Source organism: Penicillium riverlandense (genome assembly GCF_028828495.1).
Source record: "Penicillium riverlandense strain IBT 135883 chromosome Unknown utg000003l_segment0_segment0, whole genome shotgun sequence".
Taxonomy (NCBI): domain Eukaryota; kingdom Fungi; phylum Ascomycota; class Eurotiomycetes; order Eurotiales; family Aspergillaceae; genus Penicillium; species Penicillium riverlandense.
In genome coordinates, this window is record NW_026643196.1 from 5,965,338 (window position 1) to 5,989,423 (window position 24,086).

The 24,086-nt window shown below is 52.6% G+C and overlaps 12 protein-coding genes across 12 annotated transcripts; 8 read left to right on the top strand and 4 right to left on the bottom strand.

Annotated features, from left to right (window-relative positions):
• Positions 1-714: 714 nt before the first annotated feature.
• Positions 715-4,207, top strand: ireA (bifunctional endoribonuclease/protein kinase IRE1; the record flags this gene model as incomplete). Its single annotated transcript, XM_057197485.1, has 2 exons — positions 715-3,695; positions 3,751-4,207. The coding sequence occupies 2 exons, from the start codon at positions 715-717 to the stop codon at positions 4,205-4,207; spliced, it is 3,438 nt and encodes a 1,145-aa protein (XP_057054881.1).
• Positions 4,208-4,808: 601 nt separating this feature from the next.
• N7474_006071 (uncharacterized protein) lies at positions 4,809-6,993 on the top strand (the record flags this gene model as incomplete). The annotated part of the gene is made up of 2 exons (XM_057197486.1): positions 4,809-5,035; positions 5,094-6,993. 2 exons carry the CDS (start codon positions 4,809-4,811, stop codon positions 6,991-6,993), a joined length of 2,127 nt encoding a protein of 708 aa, XP_057054882.1.
• A 558-nt stretch (positions 6,994-7,551) lies between these two features.
• N7474_006072 (branched-chain amino acid aminotransferase) lies at positions 7,552-8,741 on the bottom strand (the record flags this gene model as incomplete). Its single annotated transcript, XM_057197487.1, has 2 exons — positions 7,552-8,618; positions 8,681-8,741. The coding sequence occupies 2 exons, from the start codon at positions 8,739-8,741 to the stop codon at positions 7,552-7,554; spliced, it is 1,128 nt and encodes a 375-aa protein (XP_057054883.1).
• A 153-nt stretch (positions 8,742-8,894) lies between these two features.
• On the bottom strand, positions 8,895-9,299 carry N7474_006073 (putative formaldehyde dehydrogenase; the record flags this gene model as incomplete). Its single annotated transcript, XM_057197488.1, has 1 exon — positions 8,895-9,299. The coding sequence occupies one exon, from the start codon at positions 9,297-9,299 to the stop codon at positions 8,895-8,897; it is 405 nt and encodes a 134-aa protein (XP_057054884.1).
• A 221-nt stretch (positions 9,300-9,520) lies between these two features.
• On the bottom strand, positions 9,521-10,072 carry N7474_006074 (uncharacterized protein; the record flags this gene model as incomplete). Its single annotated transcript, XM_057197489.1, has 1 exon — positions 9,521-10,072. One exon carries the CDS (start codon positions 10,070-10,072, stop codon positions 9,521-9,523), a length of 552 nt encoding a protein of 183 aa, XP_057054885.1.
• A 415-nt stretch (positions 10,073-10,487) lies between these two features.
• N7474_006075 (NAD(P)-dependent oxidoreductase) lies at positions 10,488-11,255 on the top strand (the record flags this gene model as incomplete). The annotated part of the gene is made up of 3 exons (XM_057197490.1): positions 10,488-10,557; positions 10,611-10,685; positions 10,738-11,255. The coding sequence occupies 3 exons, from the start codon at positions 10,488-10,490 to the stop codon at positions 11,253-11,255; spliced, it is 663 nt and encodes a 220-aa protein (XP_057054886.1).
• A 418-nt stretch (positions 11,256-11,673) lies between these two features.
• Positions 11,674-14,126, top strand: N7474_006076 (Zn(II)2Cys6 transcription factor; the record flags this gene model as incomplete). The annotated part of the gene is made up of 4 exons (XM_057197491.1): positions 11,674-12,035; positions 12,085-12,217; positions 12,270-13,895; positions 13,953-14,126. 4 exons carry the CDS (start codon positions 11,674-11,676, stop codon positions 14,124-14,126), a joined length of 2,295 nt encoding a protein of 764 aa, XP_057054887.1.
• A 514-nt stretch (positions 14,127-14,640) lies between these two features.
• Positions 14,641-16,969, top strand: N7474_006077 (fungal specific transcription factor domain-containing protein; the record flags this gene model as incomplete). The annotated part of the gene is made up of 4 exons (XM_057197492.1): positions 14,641-15,061; positions 15,250-15,781; positions 15,840-16,389; positions 16,445-16,969. 4 exons carry the CDS (start codon positions 14,641-14,643, stop codon positions 16,967-16,969), a joined length of 2,028 nt encoding a protein of 675 aa, XP_057054888.1.
• A 140-nt stretch (positions 16,970-17,109) lies between these two features.
• Positions 17,110-18,630, bottom strand: N7474_006078 (sulfatase family protein; the record flags this gene model as incomplete). Its single annotated transcript, XM_057197493.1, has 1 exon — positions 17,110-18,630. The coding sequence occupies one exon, from the start codon at positions 18,628-18,630 to the stop codon at positions 17,110-17,112; it is 1,521 nt and encodes a 506-aa protein (XP_057054889.1).
• A 331-nt stretch (positions 18,631-18,961) lies between these two features.
• N7474_006079 (uncharacterized protein) lies at positions 18,962-21,030 on the top strand (the record flags this gene model as incomplete). Its single annotated transcript, XM_057197494.1, has 7 exons — positions 18,962-19,071; positions 19,282-19,514; positions 19,571-20,067; positions 20,119-20,514; positions 20,565-20,720; positions 20,777-20,950; positions 21,007-21,030. 7 exons carry the CDS (start codon positions 18,962-18,964, stop codon positions 21,028-21,030), a joined length of 1,590 nt encoding a protein of 529 aa, XP_057054890.1.
• A 116-nt stretch (positions 21,031-21,146) lies between these two features.
• Positions 21,147-21,549, top strand: N7474_006080 (uncharacterized protein; the record flags this gene model as incomplete). Its single annotated transcript, XM_057197495.1, has 2 exons — positions 21,147-21,311; positions 21,439-21,549. 2 exons carry the CDS (start codon positions 21,147-21,149, stop codon positions 21,547-21,549), a joined length of 276 nt encoding a protein of 91 aa, XP_057054891.1.
• A 334-nt stretch (positions 21,550-21,883) lies between these two features.
• Positions 21,884-22,843, top strand: N7474_006081 (uncharacterized protein; the record flags this gene model as incomplete). The annotated part of the gene is made up of 1 exon (XM_057197496.1): positions 21,884-22,843. The coding sequence occupies one exon, from the start codon at positions 21,884-21,886 to the stop codon at positions 22,841-22,843; it is 960 nt and encodes a 319-aa protein (XP_057054892.1).
• Between the last annotated feature and the right edge of the window lie 1,243 nt (positions 22,844-24,086).

Below are 24,086 nucleotides of genomic sequence, written 5' to 3' on the forward strand. Positions count from 1 at the left end.
TGGGGGGGAGTTGGGGTGTCTTGTTGTCGTTGATCGTTCTTCTGATAGTTAGAGAGGTATGATGGACTCGTGCTTATCCCTGTGGTTGGTTTCATCTGGCCCTAACTGTACATGATAATCAATAATGTAGGGGGCCTTGACCCCCACCCACGCTGGGGGCCGGAAAAAGGGCTCCATTCGTCCCTTAACCCTTGAGGTAACCCACCAACCCTTGAGACAGTGTATTGGATGAAGCAAATAAATCCAAGTCATATAGCAGTGTGCATCCCAGTCAGTGGCACTACGCCGAGTATCGACCGTACCCGGGCCGGTACCTTGCAGCCCGTCGTGGGGAGGCGGGAGAGGCTGGTCACTCCTGTAAGCATACCGGTGTATTACGCACACACACGATCCTTCAGGCGCCATCTTTTTCTCCTTTTCTTCCCATCAGCCTCTTTCCTGCATTTTCTCGATCTCTCTCACCTCCCTCTCTCGTCGTCTTAAACCATCTATCCTCCACAAGATACCAAGATCCATCCCAAACTCTCTGGGTGGGGGATGCTCCGCTATCCGCATTCTCGACTGACGCTCGCTCCACAATTCTCGGTGTCCCTTTGTTTCGACTCCTCCTGTCCTCCTGTCCTCCGCCACTCTCCCAACCCTCCCTCACCACAACCCATGAGACGCACACCGTCTCGCCGCTGAGCTTTCTCCCACTGTGCTGACCTTCCCACAATGCGGTGGCGGCTGCCGGGTGCCCGTTCGACCCTCCCCGCCAGCGTCGCCCTTGTCCTTCTGCCGGTTCTGGTTGCTCCGCAGCAGCAACCAGCCCATCATGGATCGGCCCCCCGTGTGTCCGTGCCGTTAGCCTCGGACTCTTCAACACATGACACGGCCTCACTGGCCGAAACGCCCCTCGTGAAATCCTACGATGCGAGCGCCCTAGCAACTCTGGCTCTGGCGGGCTCCGGCCGCGCCGTTCGAGCCCCTCCTGCCCAGGCCAGCAGCACCGCTGCTGGTCTGGCTCCGCAGCTTCACGCGCGGTCCTTGCAGGACTGGGAGGTTGAGGACTTTGTGCTGCTGGCGACCGTCGACGGAACCATTCACGCCCGAGACCGCAAGACCGGTGCCGCTCGCTGGGCCCTGGAGGTGCCCAGCAGCCCCATGGTCGAGAGCATTTACCATCGAGCCAACCGCTCGAGTTTTGATGATACCCAGCCTGAGGACGACTTTTTGTGGATCGTCGAACCCAGCCAGGATGGCAGCCTGTACATTTACAGCCCTGGCCCGGATGCTGGGCTACAGAAGCTTGGCTTGACTGTCAAGCAGTTGGTGGACGAAACGCCTTATTCCGGCATTGAGCCTGCCGTGACATACACTGCTCGGAAGGAGACTACCTTGTACACCATTGATGCCAGCACAGGAAGCATCCTACGAGTATTCAGTTCTCGCGGGCCTTTCACCGCCGGCCAAGGGTGCCGGAAGGTAGATGGGCAGGAGTTGGATCCCGAACAATGCGAAAACACATCCGGCACTCTTGTCCTTGGTCGCGTCGAATACGCTGTCGCCATCCAAAATACCGAGACAGGCGATCCCATCTGCACATTGAAATACTCCGAGTGGGCTCCAAATAATCGAGATATGGATCTTCAGAGCCAATATTTTCAGTCTATGGACCTGAGCCACATCTACAGCATGCACGATGGCGTGGTCTTAGGCTTCGATCATTCCCGAATGGATCGGGCCCGATTCAGGCAGCACTTTTCGTCGCCTGTTGTACGGGTCTTCGATGTCGTGCGCCCCGCCGCCAAGGATGCACCGGACACCCTCCTCCCACTGGTGCTCTTGTCGCAGCCGTTGCAGCCCCCAGATCCAGATTACGGAAGTCTGCACGATGAGCGAGACTTGCGTGTGTTCATTGAGACCACCAGTGCCGGTGGTTGGTATGCCCTTTCAGAGGAAACTTATCCGTTAGTCACTGGACGCGCCAGCATGGCCCCGTGCTACGAGAAGGACTTCTTCCGCAAGGGCCAGTCACTTATGAGTTTGACTCAGCGTCAACAGAGAGAGGCCTTGGCGGGTGTTCATTCCCTCAATGGTCCCCATGTCGTTCGACCGCCGCTGGCCAGTATTGGTGGCTCAGCCACGGAATTGTCCAGTGGCACACCTCGAGGCGCCTTGCGCAGCCCTTCCGAACTAGCCTTGCCTCCGGCATTGCGGAATAGCACTATCATTCGCAAGGGCTGGGACAATGCACTGGACATTATTGTGACGTTGGTGCTCCTATTCATTGGTACCTTTATCTATTTCAACTCCCATCATCTGCGGGACCTGGCGAGACAGAAGCTTGACATCAAGAACATCATCAATGCGAATGACAAGCCTCCTCTGTCCGCTCCTCCGACACCGATTGTCGAGACCGCGCCGGACCTGAATCGGACATCCACGCCGAGACGTCCTGTTCCCAATGGACCTGTCGACGTGAAAATAACGGGCGCTGAAGCCGACGCAGATGAAACTCCACGGCCTCCTCGCAACGGCAATGTACTGCCACTAGATGCCACGCCGCGTATCCAAATTCGAGAACCATCTCGAGGCCCCGGCGACGAAGATGTGGATGAACTTGAGCTCGCTGAACAGGGACAGCCCACCAAGAAAAAGAAGCGTTCCCGCGGAACCCGTGGGGGCAAAGGGCACCGACGCAAGGAGAAGCCCAGCGCTGAGAACAGCACGCAAGACACAGCAGATCAAGTGGTGGACCAAGTCAACGCCTTGGCTCCGCAGCCACGTCTGGAACCCGACGTGCAGCTGAGTCGCACGGTATCCAACGAGATTATGGAGATGGATGGCGTTCTCCGCATTGGTCGCCTTCAAGTGTTCACCGACGTTGTACTAGGCCACGGCAGCCATGGGACTGTGGTCTACCGCGGGTCTTTCGATGGACGTAATGTCGCCGTGAAACGCATGCTGATGGAATTTTACGATATTGCTTCTCACGAAGTCGGTTTATTGCAAGAGAGTGACGACCATAACAACGTGATTCGATACTTCTGCCGTGAGCAGGCTACCGGCTTTCTGTACATTGGTCTCGAGCTTTGCCCGGCGTCTCTGCAGGACGTGGTTGAACGCCCTTCTGACTTCCCGGACCTGGTTCAGGGTGGCTTGGACATGCCCGACGTGCTACGTCAGATCATTTCTGGAGTTCGCTACTTGCACTCTCTCAAGATTGTTCACCGAGATCTGAAGCCCCAGAACATTCTAGCGGCCATGCCTCGTGGTCGCACGGGCTCGCGATCCTTGCGACTCCTCATCTCCGACTTCGGACTGTGCAAGAAACTGGAAGACAACCAGAGCTCGTTCCGCGCTACCACCGCCCATGCCGCCGGCACTTCGGGATGGCGCGCGCCGGAACTACTGGTTGATGACGATTCCTTTGGCCTTGAATCCCAGAATACGGAAACATCCGAGCCTGCCGTTGTTGACCCGCAAACCAACCGCAGGGCCACTCGCGCTATCGACATCTTCTCCCTGGGATGCGTGTTCTACTACGTTCTGACGCGTGGCAGCCACCCGTTCGACAAGAATGGCAAATTTATGCGCGAGGCCAATATCGTCAAGGGCAATTTTGACCTCCAGGAGCTGGATCGGCTGGGTGACTACGCTTTCGAGGCGGATGATCTCATCCGCTCTATGTTGTCTCTCGACCCCCGCCAACGGTATGTTTTCGCTCCTGTCCAGACGTTCCCCCATCTCATACTGACCGGCTTCCAGGCCCGATGCCAGTGCGGTTCTGATGCATCCCTTCTTCTGGCCCCCGTCCGACCGCCTCAGCTTCCTGTGTGACGTGTCAGATCATTTCGAGTTTGAGCCGCGCGACCCGCCATCCGAGGCGCTGCTGTGCCTGGAATCCGTGGCACGGCAAGTCATCGGTCCCGAGATGGATTTCCTGCGGTTATTGCCGCGTGACTTCAAGGACAACCTGGGGAAACAACGCAAGTACACGGGTTCCCGGATGCTCGATCTGTTGCGCGCTCTGCGCAACAAGCGCAACCACTACAATGATATGCCGGAGTCTTTGAAGGCGCACGTCGGTGGCTTACCGGAAGGATATCTGAATTTCTGGACTGTCAGGTTCCCCAGTCTGCTCATGAGCTGCCACTGGGTAATCACTGACCTCGGTCTGACGCATATTGATCGATTCCAGCGGTATTTTGCACCCCCGGACTAGACTCTTGTGTATTTATTTGCATATTTCTTGGCCATCTTGTCGTACATATCCGCTTGTTAATAATTTCCTCCTGCTGCCCGTCGGGAGGTGTCCCATAAATCAATCAATGTATCTGAGAGAAACACGACTCGCTGTCCATGCAAAAGACTCGAGGTTTGGATCGATGATATACATCATTTCTTTGAGCCTGGCCCACGCGTGTCCGATAGGGTTGAGAGCTAGAACTCCTGGATTTACTCTAGCATAGCATCTACACAGAAATCCATTATTATTCGCCTCGGTCAAGGATTCTGCCAGTTCTGACCGAACGCCCCGTCCGCCGGCAGAAATCCGACGCGTCAAAGTCCACACTCACTACGGAATCGTCGTCTCTTTGGTCGTTGAGAACAATTGTACATACTGTATTAACTATCCCTCTCATTATTGTCTTCTGGGGTTGTTGCCGCGGGGTCGACCGCGCACCTTCCCCTTCTCGGCCTGTGCTCTTTTCTTCTCCGTCACCTTGCTCTCTGCACTCTTCTTTCTCTCCTTCCTCTCCCTCACTCTCTCCCCACCCACACTCTCTTCTTCTCGATGCCGGCCTACTCCAGTGGTCCTCACAATGGTCCTTCTCCGGCTTCGTGTCGTGGTCTTTCCCCGCGAGCAGCTGTCATCCTCTCGCCGGATGTTCAGCTTCCTGCCGAACCATGATGAACCCAATGCCTCGCTTTCGGGTTCTGCGAAACCCGCGTCGTTTTTGCTAGTGGTGCCGTCTCCCGAGGACGTCTCCCTCGCAGGGCTTTCTGGCTTGATCCAGGACAAGTGGAAGAAGCTCTATCCTGACCTTGGGTGAGTACCGGTTTTTGCGACGCAACAATTGGCTTCACACTAAGACTTTTTTACACAGGCGCTTGGTTATCAAGAAGCTTCTGGATAGTGAAAACCCCGACGACGACCTCGACCCGGACATGACCGTGGCGGATGTCTTCGTGGATAGTGGCAAGGCCCGCAGAGAAGGCCTGGATCAACGAGGCACTTTACACGTGATTCAGAAGCCTGCGCAGTCTCCCCCAGTCCGATTTCCCTCAGTTGACATTGATTGGGATTCTGCCGCGAGCAGATATGAGCTTCAACGAAAGACTCAACAGGAAAATTTACCTTCCATTTGCGAAGACGAGGGAAAGACGGAGGCATCAGGCTCACCGCGTCGCGCTTCTAGTGCTAGTATGTTGTCGAGCCAGTTCTCACACACGCACGACCAGCCAGATGAAGCCGAGGAGCCATCTTTACCCGCTACGCAGCGCCACCGCGGTCTATCGCTCTCTGTCGAGACGAACAAGAACGACCCCTCTGTTGATTACCACGATAGCCCCCCTGTTGAGATACATGAGGACATCGACATGCCTCCGCCTCAGAACGTGAGGGAAACTCGGTCCCGCAAACGCAAACAGAGCCTAGAGCAGGCGGAACCGCGGAAGGAGCCGAAACTCCAGACGTCAAACTCTCCTACTTCAACCCCACCCCAGAGACGGCAGCGCGTGCCTTCGTTCTCTGGCCCCAGTCGTATTCCTGCAGACCAACTGTCAGCGTCGCAGCGTCGCCTAGGTGTAGGCATCATGACGAGCCCGCCAGGCAGGAAACCTGTGCAACGACACGTCGGCAAGCCCATTTCGGAACCCAATCTGGCACCCGCACATCAGCCTATCCTCGACAGCGCTAAGAAATTATACTCCATTTTGCGCAAGGAGTCCCCTGCTGATGGGTCCCAAACGCGAGGTTCGGTATCTTTTACTGACGATAGTGAGCCATCCTCGAGTTTTCCGGCCCCGACACCTACACCCAGAGAACCAGCTGGTCATCAATCGTCCCAGAAGACAGATCTATCCGCCGACTCCACCAAAGCAACACAAGTCCGTGCCTCATTCCTCCCACCTGGGGTTTCTCCCGAGATGGCCCAGAAATGTATGGACGATATTGAACAAGAAAGGCGGGAGAGAGAAGACCTGAGCCGTATGGCCGAGGATCCAAATACCGACCCGAAGGCTCTGAAAATCATCAAACGCCTACTCAGTGAATGGGCTAAACTCATACGCCAGGAAAGCGGCCCTCATAGGAGGCATGACAGGATCGCGAACCGGCGCAAGGAAATGTCAAAGCTACGGAAAGACCTACAAGCTTTCACGGTTGACCGAGAAACCGAAGCAGCTCTCCCATCGTCCAGCAGCAAGACCAGTCAGGCTATCCCCCCAACTTCTCCTTCCCCAGTTGCTCCAGCTGAAGCTGCTCTTCCATCGTCCAGTAAAGAGGCCAGTCGGGCTATCCCGACCCCTTCTCCTCCCCCGGCTGCTCCAGCTGAAGCTGCTCTTCCACCGTCGAGCAAGGAGGCCAGGCGAGCTATCCCGACCCCTTCTCCTCCCCCGGCTGCTCCCCCGGTTTCTTCCCCTGCTCTTCCGTCGTCGAGCAAGAAAACCAGTCGGGCTATGCCGCCAACTTCTCCTTCCCCAGTTGCTCCAGTTGAAGTTGTTCTTCCATCGTCCAGCAAGAAAGCCAGTCGCATTATCCCACCTACTTCTCCTGCGGTTGCTCCCCCGGTTTCTTCCCCTGCTCCTCCGTCAGCCAGCAGAAAGGCCACCCCTACAAATCGCCCCACCTTGAAGGGGCTGCTTGAGGAACAGCGCAAGGAAATGGCTGCCCGAGCTGCCACCCAGCAGAAGCCGACTGCTGCCGCTCCTCCGCCTCGCCGCAACATCTATGAGGAGTCGAGTGATGAGGACAGCGACGGCAACAGTGCCAGTGATAGTGGTTAGTCCGATGGTTTCCTTTGGTGTTGTTGTAACATGTACATGGTTCGTTATCCTACGTCCATCATCCATGACAGTTGTGGTGTATGAGAAAGTCAACTGACTGCTTCTCTCTTCCATAATAGAACTCGGTGACATCATGCCGGATGGACGATTGATGACGCTGCGCCGGCCATATTTGAAGCAGTGAGATGGCTTCATGCTGTTGGCGTTCGATACTTCTTTCTATGTATCTACGTATGAGTCAATGGTTCAATCAATCAATCAATCGTATGCTAGGAAGAAAAGCTACTACGGTTACTTCAGCGCGGTCTCTTTATCATCTGTACCGCGAAATCATTATGTAGTCAACTGCCCTTACCAACCCGTCCAGAATTAGGATGCCAGAGCGGGCTAGCTAAGAAGCGACCCCAGATAACTCGAGAACTGGCTCAAGCGCTACGAAAACTATCTTTCTTACTCGTTTTCTTCTTGTTTCGGGGTCATGCCTCGTACTACTTTACTATTTGTAGGATAGAAAGCAATCAGTGGGTTCCAAATTTTGTTTACCACGGTATTTATCGTCTACGGAACATTGGTGCCGCTGCGCTCCTTTATTTCGTGTCCACTCGCGCCCTCCATCCATCCAGCCGGCGGGGCGTGCACCTCATAGTTCCACCCCCGAGTGTCCTCGATCGTCCCAGACTGAATTCCGCGTAGTGTCTTCAGCAGAGTCGCCGCGACCGGACCGCCTTGGTTGTCATCACCACAGCGATACTCGAATTTGTCACCGGTAGACCGCCGGGTGATGCTCTTCACCGGCACTAGGGCGGCTGCCGTGCCTCCAGCAATGACCTCGTCGAAGCGACTCAGCTCTTCGTAGGCGACCCGGCGCTTCTCCACGCGGTATCCCAAGCCCTGTGCGATCTCAAGCACCGACGCCGCCGTCACGGAGTCAATGACATTCCGGGAATTGGGTTGGACAATCGTGACAGAATCGCCATCGCGGACAACGCCCAGGAATGCCGAAGTGGAAAATTCGTCAATCTCGGACCGAGTCGCGCTGTCCAAGTGCAGTGTAATGCCGAAACCTTCCCGGCGAGCGCGATCACTATGCCGCAGCACCGGGGCATAATTGCCTCCCACTTTGGCAGCGCCCGTCCCGTGCGGTGCACACCGGTCAAAATCTTCCAGAATGAGAGCATCAACTGCATGAGCACCGTGATAAACGCCCGTAGGCATCACGAACACAGCCAGCGTGTATCCATCCGGTGGGCTTAGACCCAGTTGCGCTGACGACCCAAAAATCAAAGGCCGGATATACATCGCCGCACCGGACTCATGCGGGGGCACGAACTCGGCATTGGCGGCAACGGCAAGACGGACGCTCTCGATGAACAAATCCTCCGAAACGGGGGGGATGGACACTACCTCGGCGGAGGTCTGCATGCGCTTTGCATTGCGGTCGGGCCGGAAGATGGTGATCTTGCCATTGGCATGGCGGAATGCCTTGAGGCCTTCGTAGGCCTGCTGTCCGTAGTTCAGGCCGGGAGCCATGCCGTGCACATTCAGGAAAGGCGAGGCGATGAACTGCGGCGCGGACCACGCGGGTGCCTCGGAATGCGAGAAGTGGGATTCGACATGGCCGTGCACTAAGGAATATCCGTCAGTTATGGAGTCATCACCAATTGGCTTGTCTCTGCCAACTACGCACCATCGCGCACTTTGAAACCGATGTCGTTCCAGTCGAGGTCGAGGGGCGGTGGGGGAAACATGACGATGATGATTATTATGTGGGGAAGGAAAAGAAGGGAGAAAAGGATGGCGGGGCAGAACATTATTTATATCTTCCGCTTAGTGATTCATTTGATTCATTCCGGACGGTCTCACCAAAAACACATGGATAGATAGATAATTCATTAAATAAATCAAGACTTTCCATCCCGGTCAATCACCAAGTCGCGGTTGGCTTGCACTCGCTCGCTGCGTCCAAATGCTGTCACCAAGCACACCTTGAGCCTGCCGGGCATCTCGTGGCGCGCAAACCGGTGGTAGTGCTCCGCTATGTTCTCGAACTCGTCCTCGTACGTGAACAGCCACGACGGATCCAGACGGCCCTCTACGACCAGGTCGAGCAGGAAAGGTTGATACCGTCGCGGAGCCGCCTGGCCGCCTCGGACCGTCAGCGCCTTCTGCATCATGGGCCCTATGGGGAAGTCGTGCGTCGTGAAGAAGAAGTTGCCGATCAGCGCCACAATGCCGCCCTTGCGCGTGGCCTTCATGATACCGACTACCGTGTCGCTACTGTCACGCTCCAGTCCAATCGCTCGCATGGCCGCGTGAGGCAGGAACTGCGTGCTTCGGAAACCGGAGGCCTCAATTGAACGGTCGAGCCCGTGAGGCTGAATCGACAGTAGATAATCACCCACGTCCGGATGTGTTGCTACGTGTCGACGGGGGTATCTGGGGACCGGGGCTGTGGCGATGAGATCACCATAAGGTGTCGGAATGGAAAGCCGGCTGTGAGGTCATTTCCCGTGTTGTATTAAATGCTCTAGTTTTGCGGGATCTGGAAGATCCTGTTGGCAAGCTCCGTGAGTTCTGTGACGCCAAACTCTCGGATAGTTTGGAGTATTTCATCGATCGTCGCTTGGGGAAGTCCCTGCTTGTTTCGCGAGTAGATGTCAATGCCGGCCGGGGTGAAGAGGGTTTTGGCAAAGTATGTGACCATCCACTTGTTATTCTCGTCGGCATGACCGAAGCCCAGGCACTCCCAGTGGGAGCTCGCGATCACCAGCCACCCTTTGCCGCGCCAATCCCAGGCACCGGGATTACCAGGGCTCGGCGTATCTACCCCATGGACCGACTTGATCTTGTCTGACCCGGTCGCTTGGTAGCTCACTAGGTCATCAATTTTGGTCACTCCGGACGAGTCGGCGGGCAGTGTTTCGTAGGTGATATTAACGTTGCGCTTGCCCTTCCAGAGCGGAAGGCTGGAGTGGGTGACGTGCCAGGTCCCGATGATCCAGTCATTGACCGGAGGCACGCACTTGTTACCATTGCTTGCATAGAGCTTTGGGAGTCCGAGGAGAAGGGAAGAAGCCATGTTTGGAGAGAGAATTGTAGTTAAAGTCGAGGCTGCGTTGGCCAGCGTCGTGATCGATCGATCAGGGGGAAGCAGATCATTGCCGGGAGCGGTGAGGCTACAACAGATTCATTAATATTATTATTGGACAATTGGAAATGGGTAAATGGCTGTTAATTACTCTTCAAAAAGCTCTACCAGATGCTCTTACCCAGCTTTATTTTTGTGCTACCTCCGTAGCAGTAAGGAAGACTGGGATACTTCGGATCCGGTTCCTCCGGGCCCGGATCCGATCACTTCTCGGAGATCCGACTTGACTCGGACGTATAAAAACGAGAATTGAAGCTGTGCGAGAGCAATTTCAAAGTCTTAACTTGCTACGCTTGAAACGATAACCCGCCTAGCAACAACAACCGCCATACCCGCGAGCAGGACAATGCGGATTCTTATCATCGGTGGCAGTGGGCGGACTGGCAAGTTGACTACAAAAGAGCTTCTGCATCGAGGTTTGTATAGGCTTCCTCACTAGTACACTAGGACGGACGCTAACACTGAATAGGACACAAAGTGACTGCCCTAGTCAGGAATCTCTCCGCAATGGAAGATATGCCAGCCGGGCTAGATACTATAAAAGGTAAAGATGATTCCACCGAGTGTGCCACTGCTATCGGCTAAACATGAGACAGGCACACCATCGAATATAGCCGATGTGAAAGCGGCTTTTGAATACGAAATCCCCGCCGCAGTAATCGTGACACTAAACGCCCCCCGGGAATCGGATAGCCCCTTTGCCGCTCCAATGGCTCCTCCGGGCTTGATGGTCAATTGCAATGCAAATATAGTTGCGGCAATGAAGGAGTTTGGAGTTCCAAAACTCGTTGTTCTGCAAGCTTTTGGCGTTGGTGACTCCTGGCCCAACATGCATTGTTTGCTGCGCCTTCTGATGTCCAAGTCCAACATGAGCCATCAATATCTCGATCACAACCAGACTGAGGAGGAGGTGCGGAATTCCGGAGTTACCTACGTTTTGGTCAGACCATCCCGGTTAGTGGACACGGACACGGAGAAGGTGAAGGTGTGGCCGAACCATGGCAAAGGAGTGCCATTGATGGCCCAGACCAGCCGTAGAAGCGTTGCTCGTTGGCTTGTTGATGCTACAGAGACCGACCAGTGGGACAACACGGAGCCGGTAATCACCAATTGATTGGACGGTCTCCTGATGTATCTTGGTCAGGTATCCTTTGTGCATCGGATTTTGGTCAAGAAAATTTGAAGGTTGATTTAAAGACGACGGACCGATAATGGCGGATAGAATATATAAATTCATCGGAGATCTAGCTTACAGTAGAAGTCGAAAACAGGTGTTAAAACCCCAGACACTCACGCATTGTTTCTCGGCCCGTGACCCTAGAAATGTATTAATGGTACCTCACACTGATAGTGATAACCCATAGCCCTGAAAAAAAGGTCCATTTTCTTGGTATTGCGTGCTATGAGAATGAGGTACAAAAGATGGGAGAAGCGCAGCTCCAACAAAAGCTTGGCGCCAAATTCGCCCCCAATAAACACCGTCAAAGGTTCGTTCCTGAGTCAAAGCTCCTTAATTTGTCGCCTTACAACTGATGGACGACGCCCTAACGCGCAAACGGCCGCGACCGGTAGTTTCATGTCTGCGATGCAGAGAGAAAAAGCTCAAATGCGATCGAGTGGCGCCGTGCCAAAATTGCATTAAAGCCGGATGCCCTGCAGGCTGCTTTTACGATCCGGGCGCACCCTTCCACTCCCTCTCACAAGCAAAGCGAACCCGACATGATGACGATATCCACCGAGAACGAGATTTACAACCCGGAAGCCGGCATGGAGCAGCTATAGGCATCATTGAAGATTTGCAACAAAGAGTGATCCGATTGGAGGAGCAGCTTTCAATTGTTACTCAACCTGCCTGCCTGCCTGGAGCCAATTCCCGCTCGGCCTTCGAACATGGGTACGAACAGTGGCCCTATTTACAGTAATCTGTCATTGATATGTAGTAGTAGGAGCAGCCAACAGATCGGGACCAGCCTCACTCAATCATCCTATTCGGCACCTCAAGCCGGAACTATTCTGGTCAAGGGTTCGCGAACCCGATACCAAGGGCAGAACAGCCGACTTATCTCTCTGAACCAGGTTGCTTAATCTTTGTGCATTTCATATGATCTCCGGCTGATATGCTGTGTAGTTTGGAGAGGCTAAAGCTTTCATCGGCCAATGCACAAAGGATCCGACTCTTCTGCGGTTGGCAAAGGACGTGCAGTTCCTTCAAAACAAGTCGGAATGGCCAATGGTCTCGTCAGAATCAAATTCGCATTTGGAGAGTTCTCCAGAGATATTGCAACTCCGGATTAGTCTTCCCTCAAAAACGATTTGTGATAATCTTTTGGACTCATATGCCAAGAACTTCGAGAAAGCTCTCCGGATTCTGCATGTTCCATCCTTTCAACGCCGATACACGGAGTTTTGGGATGATCCTGACCATGAAATCTATCATTCGTCGGCATTTATTCCTCAACTTACAGCAGTCCTCGCCGTGGCAGTCTCGCTTGAGGACCATAATATGAAACTCGGCAATCCTTCCGCTTGGGAATATTTGAAGTTGTCAGCTGTGAATCTTATTCAAGAATGGCACCGAAAACTCAGTCGCAAGCAACGGACCGAGCTTGCCACATTACAAGTTGAAGCACTTCTAATATTAGCGAGACGTCTGCAACAAGTATCGTCCGAAGAGGTTTGGAGGGCATCGGGAACACTTGTTCGCTCGGCAATGGCGATTGGCCTGCACGTAGACCCTTCCACCACGCTTGAGATATCTGCTTTTCAAGCCGAGATCAGGCGCCGACTGTGGATCACAATCATGGAAATAGACCTACAGACATCTACCGAATCGGGCATGCCCGTTATGACCCCTGGAATGAAATTTGGTCATATCACCCTTGCCAATATCGACGATTGTGACTTTGACGAATCAACCACCGAAATTCCCGCTTCTAGACCATTGCATGAATGGACAGATTCTTTGAGCCAGATTACTCTGTTTGCATCTTTGCCTCACAGGATGACGGCTATGTCTTGTGTGGGCAACGGGAGCTCGGAAATTGATTTCGACGAGTTGCTTAAGCATGGTCGGCAACTGGAAGCGTGCCTGCAACAAATCCCATCGCCATTGAAAATGGATTATGTCCCTCCAAAGGACAACGAGCCCGGTTTCCTACTGAACCGCGTCTTGTTGGATGTTTATACCCGGCGACCACTTCTTTGTCTCTACCAGTCTTTAGCCAGGGAAGGGGACTGTGATAACCCGGCCTTTTCGGAAATTCAGCGAGTGTGCCTAGAATCATCATTGGTTACGCTATCCTTCCAGGACTGTTTTGATCCGAATGTGGCTGACCTAGACGTATTCCACTCGAACGCGTACTGGGACATTTTCCAAATTCTCTTCAAATCTGACATATTATCGGCCGCCTTGAACGTTTGTGGATATTTGAAATCGGCACATGCGCCTGAGCAAAATCGTTCAGTTGTCCCTAGTGCAGGAGGCATAGTGTATACGAAAGCCAGCCTGACCCGCACCGTTGAAAATGCCCTCGACGGATTGACTCGGAAGATTGGAGACACAGGGAACAGCTTCAAGGATGTTTTTCTTCTTGCCGTTGTCTTACAATCCGTGCGAGCTCGCGGACCAGCCCCCGCAAAAGAGCGCGGGATGTACGAAGGAGCCAAAAATGCCCTGTTAAGGTGCCGACAACACCTACTTCCAGATTTTGGTGAGCAATCGCTTGGCTTGGACTCGTTGCATACCAGGCATGAGGTTAGTTCATCAAATCTGGTGTCTGCCCAGTTATATTTTCTAACGGTATTTCCATAGGGTCAGTCAAGCAAGTTAATGCTCACCTCCGAAGCCGAACCGCAACCTACGTCGGAGTCCCATCCTGAAATGTCTGATGCGACTGATCAGTTATCCACGCTGGCCGAATTCAATTTATTTCAAAGCGATCCGTTTCTCTTGGGCTTAGATGGATCATTTGCGTGGGATCCCTAGCGAAACGCGCTACCACTACCTAATAAGGTAAACACGCGATTTAATATTCGGGGAAAGTCACCTACGATTTGGTAAATAGTCATTTGTAATCGAGTGAAAATGTTAGTAGACACCCAGGCCCGTAATACCACCAACCCAAAAGACCACTTACTAGGTAGTAATATTGCGCATGACAGACCATAGTGCTGACAGAAAAGAACGCTCAATCGCATGACCGTACAAGTTAAACCAAAGCAACCCCACCTTTCGATCCCCGAGCGTGCTGGGCGTCTCAAAAGCTTCTAGATGTTATGGACATGTCGGAATAATACGACATGATTGGCTACTCGGCTGTCGGTCACCCCACACGGACAGTCCGAACCGACCCCGGCCGAGCCGGAATGCTTCACAAGTCTCCGTACCTTCACAACCCCAGAGTTGAGATTACACCCCGCAAAGTCCACCAGGTCCCTCTATGTTGGGACTGTTCGCACCATGCAATCTAATATGGAAAAACAGGTGAGGAGGACCTGCCATGAATGCCGAATGCGAAAAGTGCGATGCGACGGGCAACGCCGAGTATGCGGAAATTGCCAGCGACTGGGATTCGACTGCTCCTTCCGCGACGGTGACACTCGGGATAGTCCTACAGTCTTACGACGACTTCGTCGATGTCGTGTTCGACAAGCTTGCATCGCGTGTCATGAGCTCAAAGTTCGGTGCTCGGGAAACACGCCGGCTTGCCATCGCTGCCGCGAGAAAGGGATTGACTGTGTATATCCGACCCTTTTTCCTCGTCGCAGATCTAATCCGGCTCCCACGTCGAGCACTCAGGCCGTGGAAGATCGCGACGAAAGGTTACCATCCCATATACCAGAGAACCTGGATGGCGTATCCGATCAGGGAATGCGGCCTCCAGACCGGCTCCGCCAGGCAGCAACGGCGGATAACAATCTGTATGTTTTGTATGAGCTCCAAAAGCTGCGCTCGTGAGGCTTACAAGCATGCTGCAGATCACATCTTCTGACACCCGAGCGCGTAAAACGCGCCTTGGATGTCTATTTCGATCATATTCATATCTTACCTGCTTGTTCATTCTTGCATCAAGCTTCCTTACTGAAATGGTACAATACTGGGCAAGCAGACACCAGCCTCCTGCTATCCATTGTGGCCATCACTTCCTGTCTCCCAGGTATCGATCGCCGTGAAATCAATTACGGGACGCAGTGTGCGCAATTTGCACAGCGCCTTATTGTTAGCGACCTGGGGCGACCGACTATTCTCAAGGCGCAGGCATTGTTACTTATGATCCGGTACCATATGTGGACTGGCATCTTTACGGAGGCACTGATGCTAATGGGGACACTTACCCGGTTTGCTTTTGCTCTACGCCTGAACTACGAGAATCCAAACATTTGCTCTCTTGCGCAAGAGTCACGCCGTCGTCTCATGTGGGGCATCTATATCCTCGACACCATGCTCGCAGGCGGCCTGCCTGAATTTACCCTTTGCCCATCCAATGTCATGCATGTCTATCTGCCTTCCCCGGAATCAAACTTTGAACTCGATATTCCGGGTCCGAATGCACTGATAAATGGCGCAACCGACAAGTCAACTGACCTTGGCCTCCTGGCTTACTACATCCGCGTTATGTCTCTTCGCGACAGCATCCTTCGGTACGTAAGATGTATGGAATGCTGCCGTTCTCAACTGCTAACACAGACTCCAATGTAGATATACAAAACAAGCTGCTTCGTCCACACAAGACACTGCAACAATTCTGAACCGTATAGGAGAACTGGATTCTAGCCTGCAGGAATTCGCCCTGCACCTACCTGATTCCATCTCATTTTCAGAAAAGAATTTCCATCTAAGAGCCTTTTCCAAGTCTTTTCCGCGATACATCATGATTCACATCTGGTGGCACCAATGCCATTGTGATCTCTACCGGTGTTTTCTTGCAAATCTTCGGGAATCGCTTCCACAAAGAACTATAGATCAACTTCCTCAGCCGTTTGTTCTAGATTGCCAAGCCAAGGGATTACAACATGCGCGTGCAATTGCTGATATCTGTTCCTTGGTCACAGGAACTGATCCAAGCGATGTCGTGCTAGATATGGAGACAGCCGAGTGTGCGTACCAGGCAGGCAGGATCTTAATTCATGCGACGCAAACACATGCACAGGCATTAGTTGCGCCATTTAGCTTGGTGACGCAGCAACTCAACAGTTGTATACTGTTTATCAAGGGTCTAGCAGCCGTATTTCCCACAGTTTCGACGATTGTACGCAACCCAGCCTTATGTTTTCCTTTTTCCAGAAGGGCTAACAGGACAATAGGCCAACGATTTGAGCACTCTGTTGCAACGCGGTAACTCACTTTCGATCTCCTCCGACGAAGAGTTACCGGAACATTGCGCACATGCTCGACCTGCCATCGGGTCGATGGCTAACCGCAGTCAAATCATCTCTAAGCACAGCATGTTGAACCGCTCTCAGTTGACGGACGACAGTGCGTTAGAGGATATGCCTTTTGTGGGCGGTAAACAAGGAAGGGCCGCACAAATATCGACACATAATTCGGTTGTCGATGGATCGCTCACCTCGCCCACCCTTCGATCGCAGACTCCGCCAAGGCGATCGGGTTTCATACCCATGCCACAAGAGCCACATGATGCTCTTATGCCGATGAATACTGTGTTTGGTGATCCTAACTCACAGGAGGGAGCATGGTGGAATCAGACTAATGCTTTTGAGGGGGCTTGGGATGTGGCTGTCTTTCACCCAATGTCGCAATACCAAGAAATGTGGCCGCCGCTGGAGCTTTTCAATGCACCATCCGATCTACCCTACAGCGGAGTCTGAGTCCAGTATTATGAGTCAGTTCTGTATTATGATTGAACATATTTAAATTAAAAAGCTAACAATATACAATTGCACATCCATGTTTATTTTCTATTGCCCAGTAGAAATCCGGATACACCTTTGGCAGCCCCATCGATACCTCATCCCGAAAAAATGTGATCGTTGGCGGCAGTTGCTTGGACTGATGGTGGCACCCAGTGTGGCCCATCTTCATTGCCAGGACTAAGAGGGTCAACTTCAAATCGGTCTCGCAACTTCATGCCCTGTCGCTGATACTCCTCGCTGGTGATGACTGAGACACCGTCCTTGAACAGCCATACATCTCCTGTCTTATATTGCCACGTTTCAACCTTGGAACGACATTCAAGGAGCAAAGCTTCATATTCTTTATTAGAAGCCAGGTTGTGAACCTCCTCTGGGTCATTCTCAAGGTCGAAAAGCTCCTCAGGTCCTCGGAAAAGGTACTTCTCCAGCGGTCGTTTCCCGATCATAACCGAACCTCCGGCATTACGAATGCCCTCCCACGATAAACTACCATATAGGTCTGTACCAAAAGGAAAATCCAGCCTCCAGGCAATGTTTCGATGATATTTGAAGCGGGGAGTGCGAAGGAATCTCGTCGGCCAGTAGTTTTGTATCTCATGGAACGTGTGAGAGCCGAAAACATGCTGCGCCCATTCCTGGTCGGGAAGCATTTCTGGTGATTCCAAAATGGAGAGGAATGAATTCCCCAGTCGCTTTGGGGACTTTCCCGTGTTGTTTGTCTTGACATTTGCCTTGCTAGCGCCGACCCAATCCAGACAAGTAGGCAAAATGTCCAGGAACGAAACCATGTTGGGGTTTACCACTCCGCGCGTAGACCCTGGGCATCTCACAATCAAGGGCAGCTTGACTCCGGCATCATATAAGGTTGTCTTTGAATTAAGGAATGGGGCTCCATTGTCGCTGACGAAGATGACCAGTGTGTTCTCAGCCAAATTGTGCTTTTCCAATGCATCCATGATCAGGCCAACTCCAGCATCCATCCTACTGATTGCTTTGTAGTATTCGACCAGTTCAAGGCGCACCTCAGGCACATCACTGAGATAGGAAGGGATCTCCACGTCTGACACACAATAATCAGGCACTGGGATGTGTGCCACATCTGCCTCGTCGTTGCCAAAGCCCTGTCTCGTGTGGTCCCGGTGAGGGTCTCGAAATCCCACCGTCAAATGAAAGGGTCTGCTGGTTGCTTTGGCTTCGTCGAAGAAAGCCTCAACACGGGCTGCATTTGCACTGACATCACGAGAATCGCTCTCCTCGGTGACTTCCCATGGATAAGCTGTTCGGGGGCCAACATGCACCTTGCTAATGATCCCGGTTTGGTATCCCAAGGCATTGAAGATTTGAGGTAGCGTCTCAATATGATCATGGGTTTGGAAATGATTCCACCCGTGTGCAAGCCCATACTGACCATTCTCATGGGTATGCAGGCCGGTGTAAAGGGTTGAACGGCTTCCGGAACATGATGCGGTGCTGGCAAAGGCGTTTGTAAACTTGGTTCCGGATGCTGCAAGTTTATCTATATTTGGAGTATAGATACTTTTGGCACCGTAACATCCGAGGAATAGGCCGAGGTCATCTGCCACAAGCTGGATAACATTTCTGTGCTCGGTCGCCATGATTGCGGGAGTGGCAGGAAGCTAGCAAAAGCACTGGCCTTTGAGCTTTATATTGATAATCCTCACTCTGTTTCTGCGGCCGTTTCCGTCCTGGAAGCGCTCGGTTATCGGTGTATTGTGCATGGTCCAGTGAAATCATCGGACTGGCTAACCATTCAAGGGTCGGATGGGGTGACGGATTGCTGAGCCATCCGAGCCGGAATATACTACTATTATTTTGCTCAATTGGTATAGTACCTACCCCTGTCTCCTGAGTATATCCAGTAATGCTGGTGGGTCTTCGGCACACCGACACCCGCGACCCGACCGAGCCGACTTCGTTCCCCCACAAATGGAGAAAGTGTCGACATGCACTGGATTGATCACGACACCATGGGGTTCTGGGGTGCTCAGATCTGGAGATGAAGGAGTTCTGGACACGGCCATCCCTGAACTGGATAGGTATATATATAACCCCATGGGAACCGACTTATCCCAGCTGCTCTTCATGTCTTGTCTGCCGTGAACCTCATCGTCAAACTTAATATGTGGCGTCACCTCACCCTGTCTCTGCTGTTCAATTCAGTGGTTTTCTTGCAGGGAGCCCTTCTATTCGGGCTGTAAGGCTCCCTCTGGTTTGGTATAGAATGACCAAGACTGACGATACCCCAGTGACACTGGCTCCTTTGGCTCACTGCAGGCCTTGCCGTCTTTTCTCAGCCGATTCGGCGTTGCAGATGGACATGGGGAATTCCAGCTGCCGGTGACGAGAAAGGCATTGATGAATTCGCTGCCATGGATTGGAAAACTCACGGGTTGCCTTGGGTCGGAGATGTTTATTGAGAATACTGGTTACAAGAAGACCATGTATGCCGCGGCTGGCATTCAGATTGTGGCCCTAATCAGTATGCGTGTTTTAGCATTTGCCTTACATCAGCGATGGCTAACAATATATACTTAGTCGAGCTAACAGCCCACCACTGGGCACAATTTACTGTCGGTCGTATCATCGCCTACTTCGCTGTCGGGCTAGTCGAGAATGCGGTACCCTCCTACAATGCTGAGACATCTCCAGCGGCAACGCGAGGGATCTTGTCAGGCTCAATTATGATGGTTTCGTCATTAGGCAATCTCTGGGGTGCTGGAATGTCACAGGCCTACGCGTCTGAGACCACAGAAAAAGGCTGGATGGTCCCCACTGCTATGCAGTTCATTCCCGCCATTGGCCTGCTTGGCCTGGTTCCTTGGACCCCCGAGTCGCCTCGATGGCTTATTCTCAAAGGACGAAAACCAGAAGCCCAGATCGCTCTCGACCGGATTCGCCCTGGAGACGATGTACAGACGGGAGCCACGATGGCAGAAGCAGACGCTATTGAAAAGCTGGTGGAAGAATCTCAAGCTTCTGACCAAGGGTCATGGCTTGATCTTTTCCGGGGCAACTATCTGCGACGGACCTGGGTAACTATCACCATCCATCGGGACGTGTATACCCTACTGACGCAGATATAGATTTCGGCCACCTTGTTCGTTCTTGAGCAGATGAATGGCAATCAGTTTGTACAGTCATATGCCGCCACCTTCTACGTGCAGCAGGGCATGGGATCTATGTCTTTTACATATACAATGGCCGGCCAGGTGGTTGGAGTGGTTGGATGCGCAATCGGGCTGGTGCTTCTGGATATCAGCGGCCGAAGACCTCTCTTGATTTATGGGAGTGCGGTTTGCACTTTCTTGCTCTATCTTGCATCGGGGCTGGGTACTGTGCCCTCTATGAATCAGAATGAGGTCAACACGACCCTCGCTTGCTTCATCCTTCTGCCGGCCTTCACTCGGACTGCTGCCTCGAACAACGCTTTTCTGACAGGGGCGGAAATTGGCGGAGTGAGAATGAGAAAAAAGATCATGGTGCGTCTTGCTCCTTCGCCTCGATGGACTTGGACTGATCTGCAATATAGGCATTTGGAACCGCATGTGATGTGGCCGCAGCCTTCCTCGTCACCTTCGTCACCCCTTATATTTTACCTAGCATGGGAAGTGGAATTGGCTGGATATTTGGCTCTGTGGCGGCCTTTTCTATTATCTGGGGGCTTTTATTCTTTCCAGAGCTCAAGGTAAGCATTACTGCACTCTCGCCAGATTTATGTTCGCTGGTAGTAATGCAAGATAGGGCCGATCGCTTGAAGAAGTCGACGAGCTTTTTGAGGCGAAGCTGGCTGCTTGGCAGTTCAAGCAGTACCAAACCCACGGGACAGGACAGCTTATTGCTACTCTGGAGAAACACGGCATTGGCGATGAAAAGCCAGGACAAGAAGGGGTGGAGCTGTCTGATGTTGACGCTAAAGTGAGTTTCTCTGCATGCATCGTTCGACAGGCGACTAACTACCAACGATGCACTAGCACAGACACGTTGAGATAGAATAAAAAAAATACTGGCTGGCATGGTTATTTGCTGTCTTCATAGAAAGAGCGGTTGCCTAAGGATTTGGTGGGACGGAAATAATTCCAAGTGTGGTCAAAGGTTTTAATGACCGCCCACAATGCTCCTTGGATGTTTGTATCCGGCCGGTCCGACTTCAGGAAATTGGATGAATGACGGTCGCATTCGGTGGCTCGTCACTTTCACACGACCTGAGACAGCCGCTATCCTAATGGCCTTTAATTATTGCCGGTCTCATTGCCTCGAAGGAGCACTTGCAAGACTTGTCTGATCAGCTCGGAGATGCTCAACGTAGTCACCCCACACTTTGGTTATACGTAGGTGACTGCGCCGCCCGGTGGTCCATTGCGGTTACCGCACTAGGATGGAGTATATTCTGTCCTACCTTCTAGGCTATTAGTTTGGCGTGGGCATTTCTCAGCATCTCGTTACCGTACATCATTGCCTCGCGTACACTTGCTTTTCGCCATTTGTCAGGAGATCAATGGGCCTTTTGCCTGTGAAATTGTTTGATTTCAGTAAATTTTATACTTCCGCTGGCAGCTGGCAGTTGCAACCGAACGCATACCAAGGCTAGCTCTTTCAATAACAGAAGTAGGATTCGTCTACTGACCATGAAGATCCAATATTCCTGCTCTAATGTCTTGGCATCTCACCCACGGAATTTCCGGGGTTTGGAAGAAACAACGCTACTGGACTCGGAGATTGACCGGCCCCACTATTATGACCGCCTTAAGGCCGAGCCAGCATGATGGCATCACCATATTCTTCGCCTATTTAAGCTCGCCTGAGCGCGTCCTAGCTCGACGAACACACAATCTTAACCACTTTGCCATCATGGGATTTCTGTATTCGCAATTTTTGGTCACCCCGCCCTATCCCAAGCAATCTTTCGCCGACCAGACGGTCATCGTCACTGGTTCCAACGTGGGCCTGGGACTGGAAGCGGCGCGACACCTGGCCCGGCTTGGGGCGGCGAAGATCATTCTAGGGGTCCGCAATGTGGCCGCTGGCGAGGATGCCAAAAAGTCGATCGAATCGTCCACCGGGAGACCGGGAGTCTGTGAAGTGTGGGAGGTTGACCTAGCTTCATACCAGTCTGTGCTCGCTTTTGGCGAACGGGCAGCGAAGCTGCCGCGTCTGGATACTGCTATCCTCAACGCCGCCGTAGCCACGTCGAACTTTCAAACTGCCGAGGGCCTCGAGCGTTCCATTACTGTCAACGTTGTCAGCACGCTCCTGCTTGGGCTGCTCCTCCTCAAAAAGCTGAAGGCTACCCGGCGCGAAGTGCCTTCTTCCGAACCCAAGCTCAGTTTTGTGGTCAGCGAAGTGCATGGCTTTGTCAAATTTCCCGAATGGAAAGAGGATCGTATCCTCGCCACCATAAGTGATCCCGCCCATGCTAAGATGAAGGAGCGCTACATGTTATCAAAACTGCTCGAGGTCTTACTGGTGCAGGAACTGGCTGGCCGAAGTCGCGGGACGGACGTGATCATCAACCAGGTTAATCCTGGTCTCTGCCACTCACAGTTGGGACGCGATGCTGGTTGGGGATTGTGGCTGTTGAAAGCCGTGATGGCGCGGTCAACCGAAGTCGGCAGCCGGACTTTAGTGGCCGGCGCAGCGGCAGGACTGGACAGCCATGGGACTTATATGACTGATGGACACGTTGAGAACACCGCGCTTTCGCCATTTGTTCGCAGCGATGAGGGCCGCCAGGCACGGCAGAAACTATGGAAAGAGGTGTCAGATGTCCTCGAAGGGATCCAGCCCGGGATTATGCAAAACGTGGAGTGATTGTGTTCGTCCAGGGCGGCGTCCGGGGCTATTTTTTGATTACCTTTGTACTAACTAGTCAACTTTGGAGAGATAATTAATTAACAATCGGCATCACATACACATCTAGGGATGCCCTTCTTTGGACTCCAGGTTCGCATGCTCCCTCTAAATCCAACATGACCGCATATCCCAAGAAAATCAGAAAAGGCACCCATTGATAGCAGACTCGGTTTTATGTAAGTCATCCTGGTAACTATGCCTTTGGGCACAACGTCCAGATATCCGCCGCTGATGATGCCAAGTCCATCAACCCCGTGCCTTTGCACTCGAAGCTAACAAGTGCAGAGTGGAAATTCAACAGCCTCCGGCATGCTGCATCTGTGAAAGCTTCAAGACCCACCCCCAGTTTCGTCGGCTTGCAGAACATGATCGTCACGGGTGAAATCACACCCTCATACCCTCCCACCAAGTCACCCAGCTGCGGAAGACGCAGTGCTTACGACCGTGCGACACGGAAAAGTTGGGGAGATTGCGAGATCTCTACTTCGCAGGCGATGATGAACTTACTCCACCATGGTTTCCTCCCGAGGGCGACCTTTACATGGGCGCTCGTGACGCTTTACGGGCCTCGGTGGAATGAAAGATAAACAAGCACAGATTCACAAGACTCTATATCACCAGACGCAAGATCCAGACTCGGCAATTGAAGAACAGGTCCAAAGAAACAAGCCACAGGCAACAAACGAAGTGAACCCCTAAAGAGGTCGAGAAACGACACGACTACGGCTCTCGCGCAGCGGGACAGACGAGAATTCGATGGTCCATTCAACCCATCGGATGGCTTTGTCGCTTTGACGCAATGGAAATTCGGGCTGGAACTTAACGAGCAATGATGCCGTGCAACGCTAGATACTAACTGACCAACCACAAACTGGATCGGGAAGAGGATGAGCTGAACTAGCTACCACGAGGTCAGCATGTTGACAGGCAGAACACCGGGGTAGTACGCGACCTTGGTGATTGAGAACGATCCGAGGATGAGAATGGCTCTTACATGCTTCATTACTTCGGCTTCGTCAAGCTTAGTGGCTGCGTGGCTAATATCAATACTCAAGAAATGAATTCTCTGCTTTGATGACCCAAATCCTGCTTTACATGCTGAAAGAGATGGGGCTCTTGATGTTGCTTCCAGATTCTGATAACCTGCTATTGTGGCCATTTTCAGTTGTAGGATGGATTAGCTGATTCCATGATTGGAAGT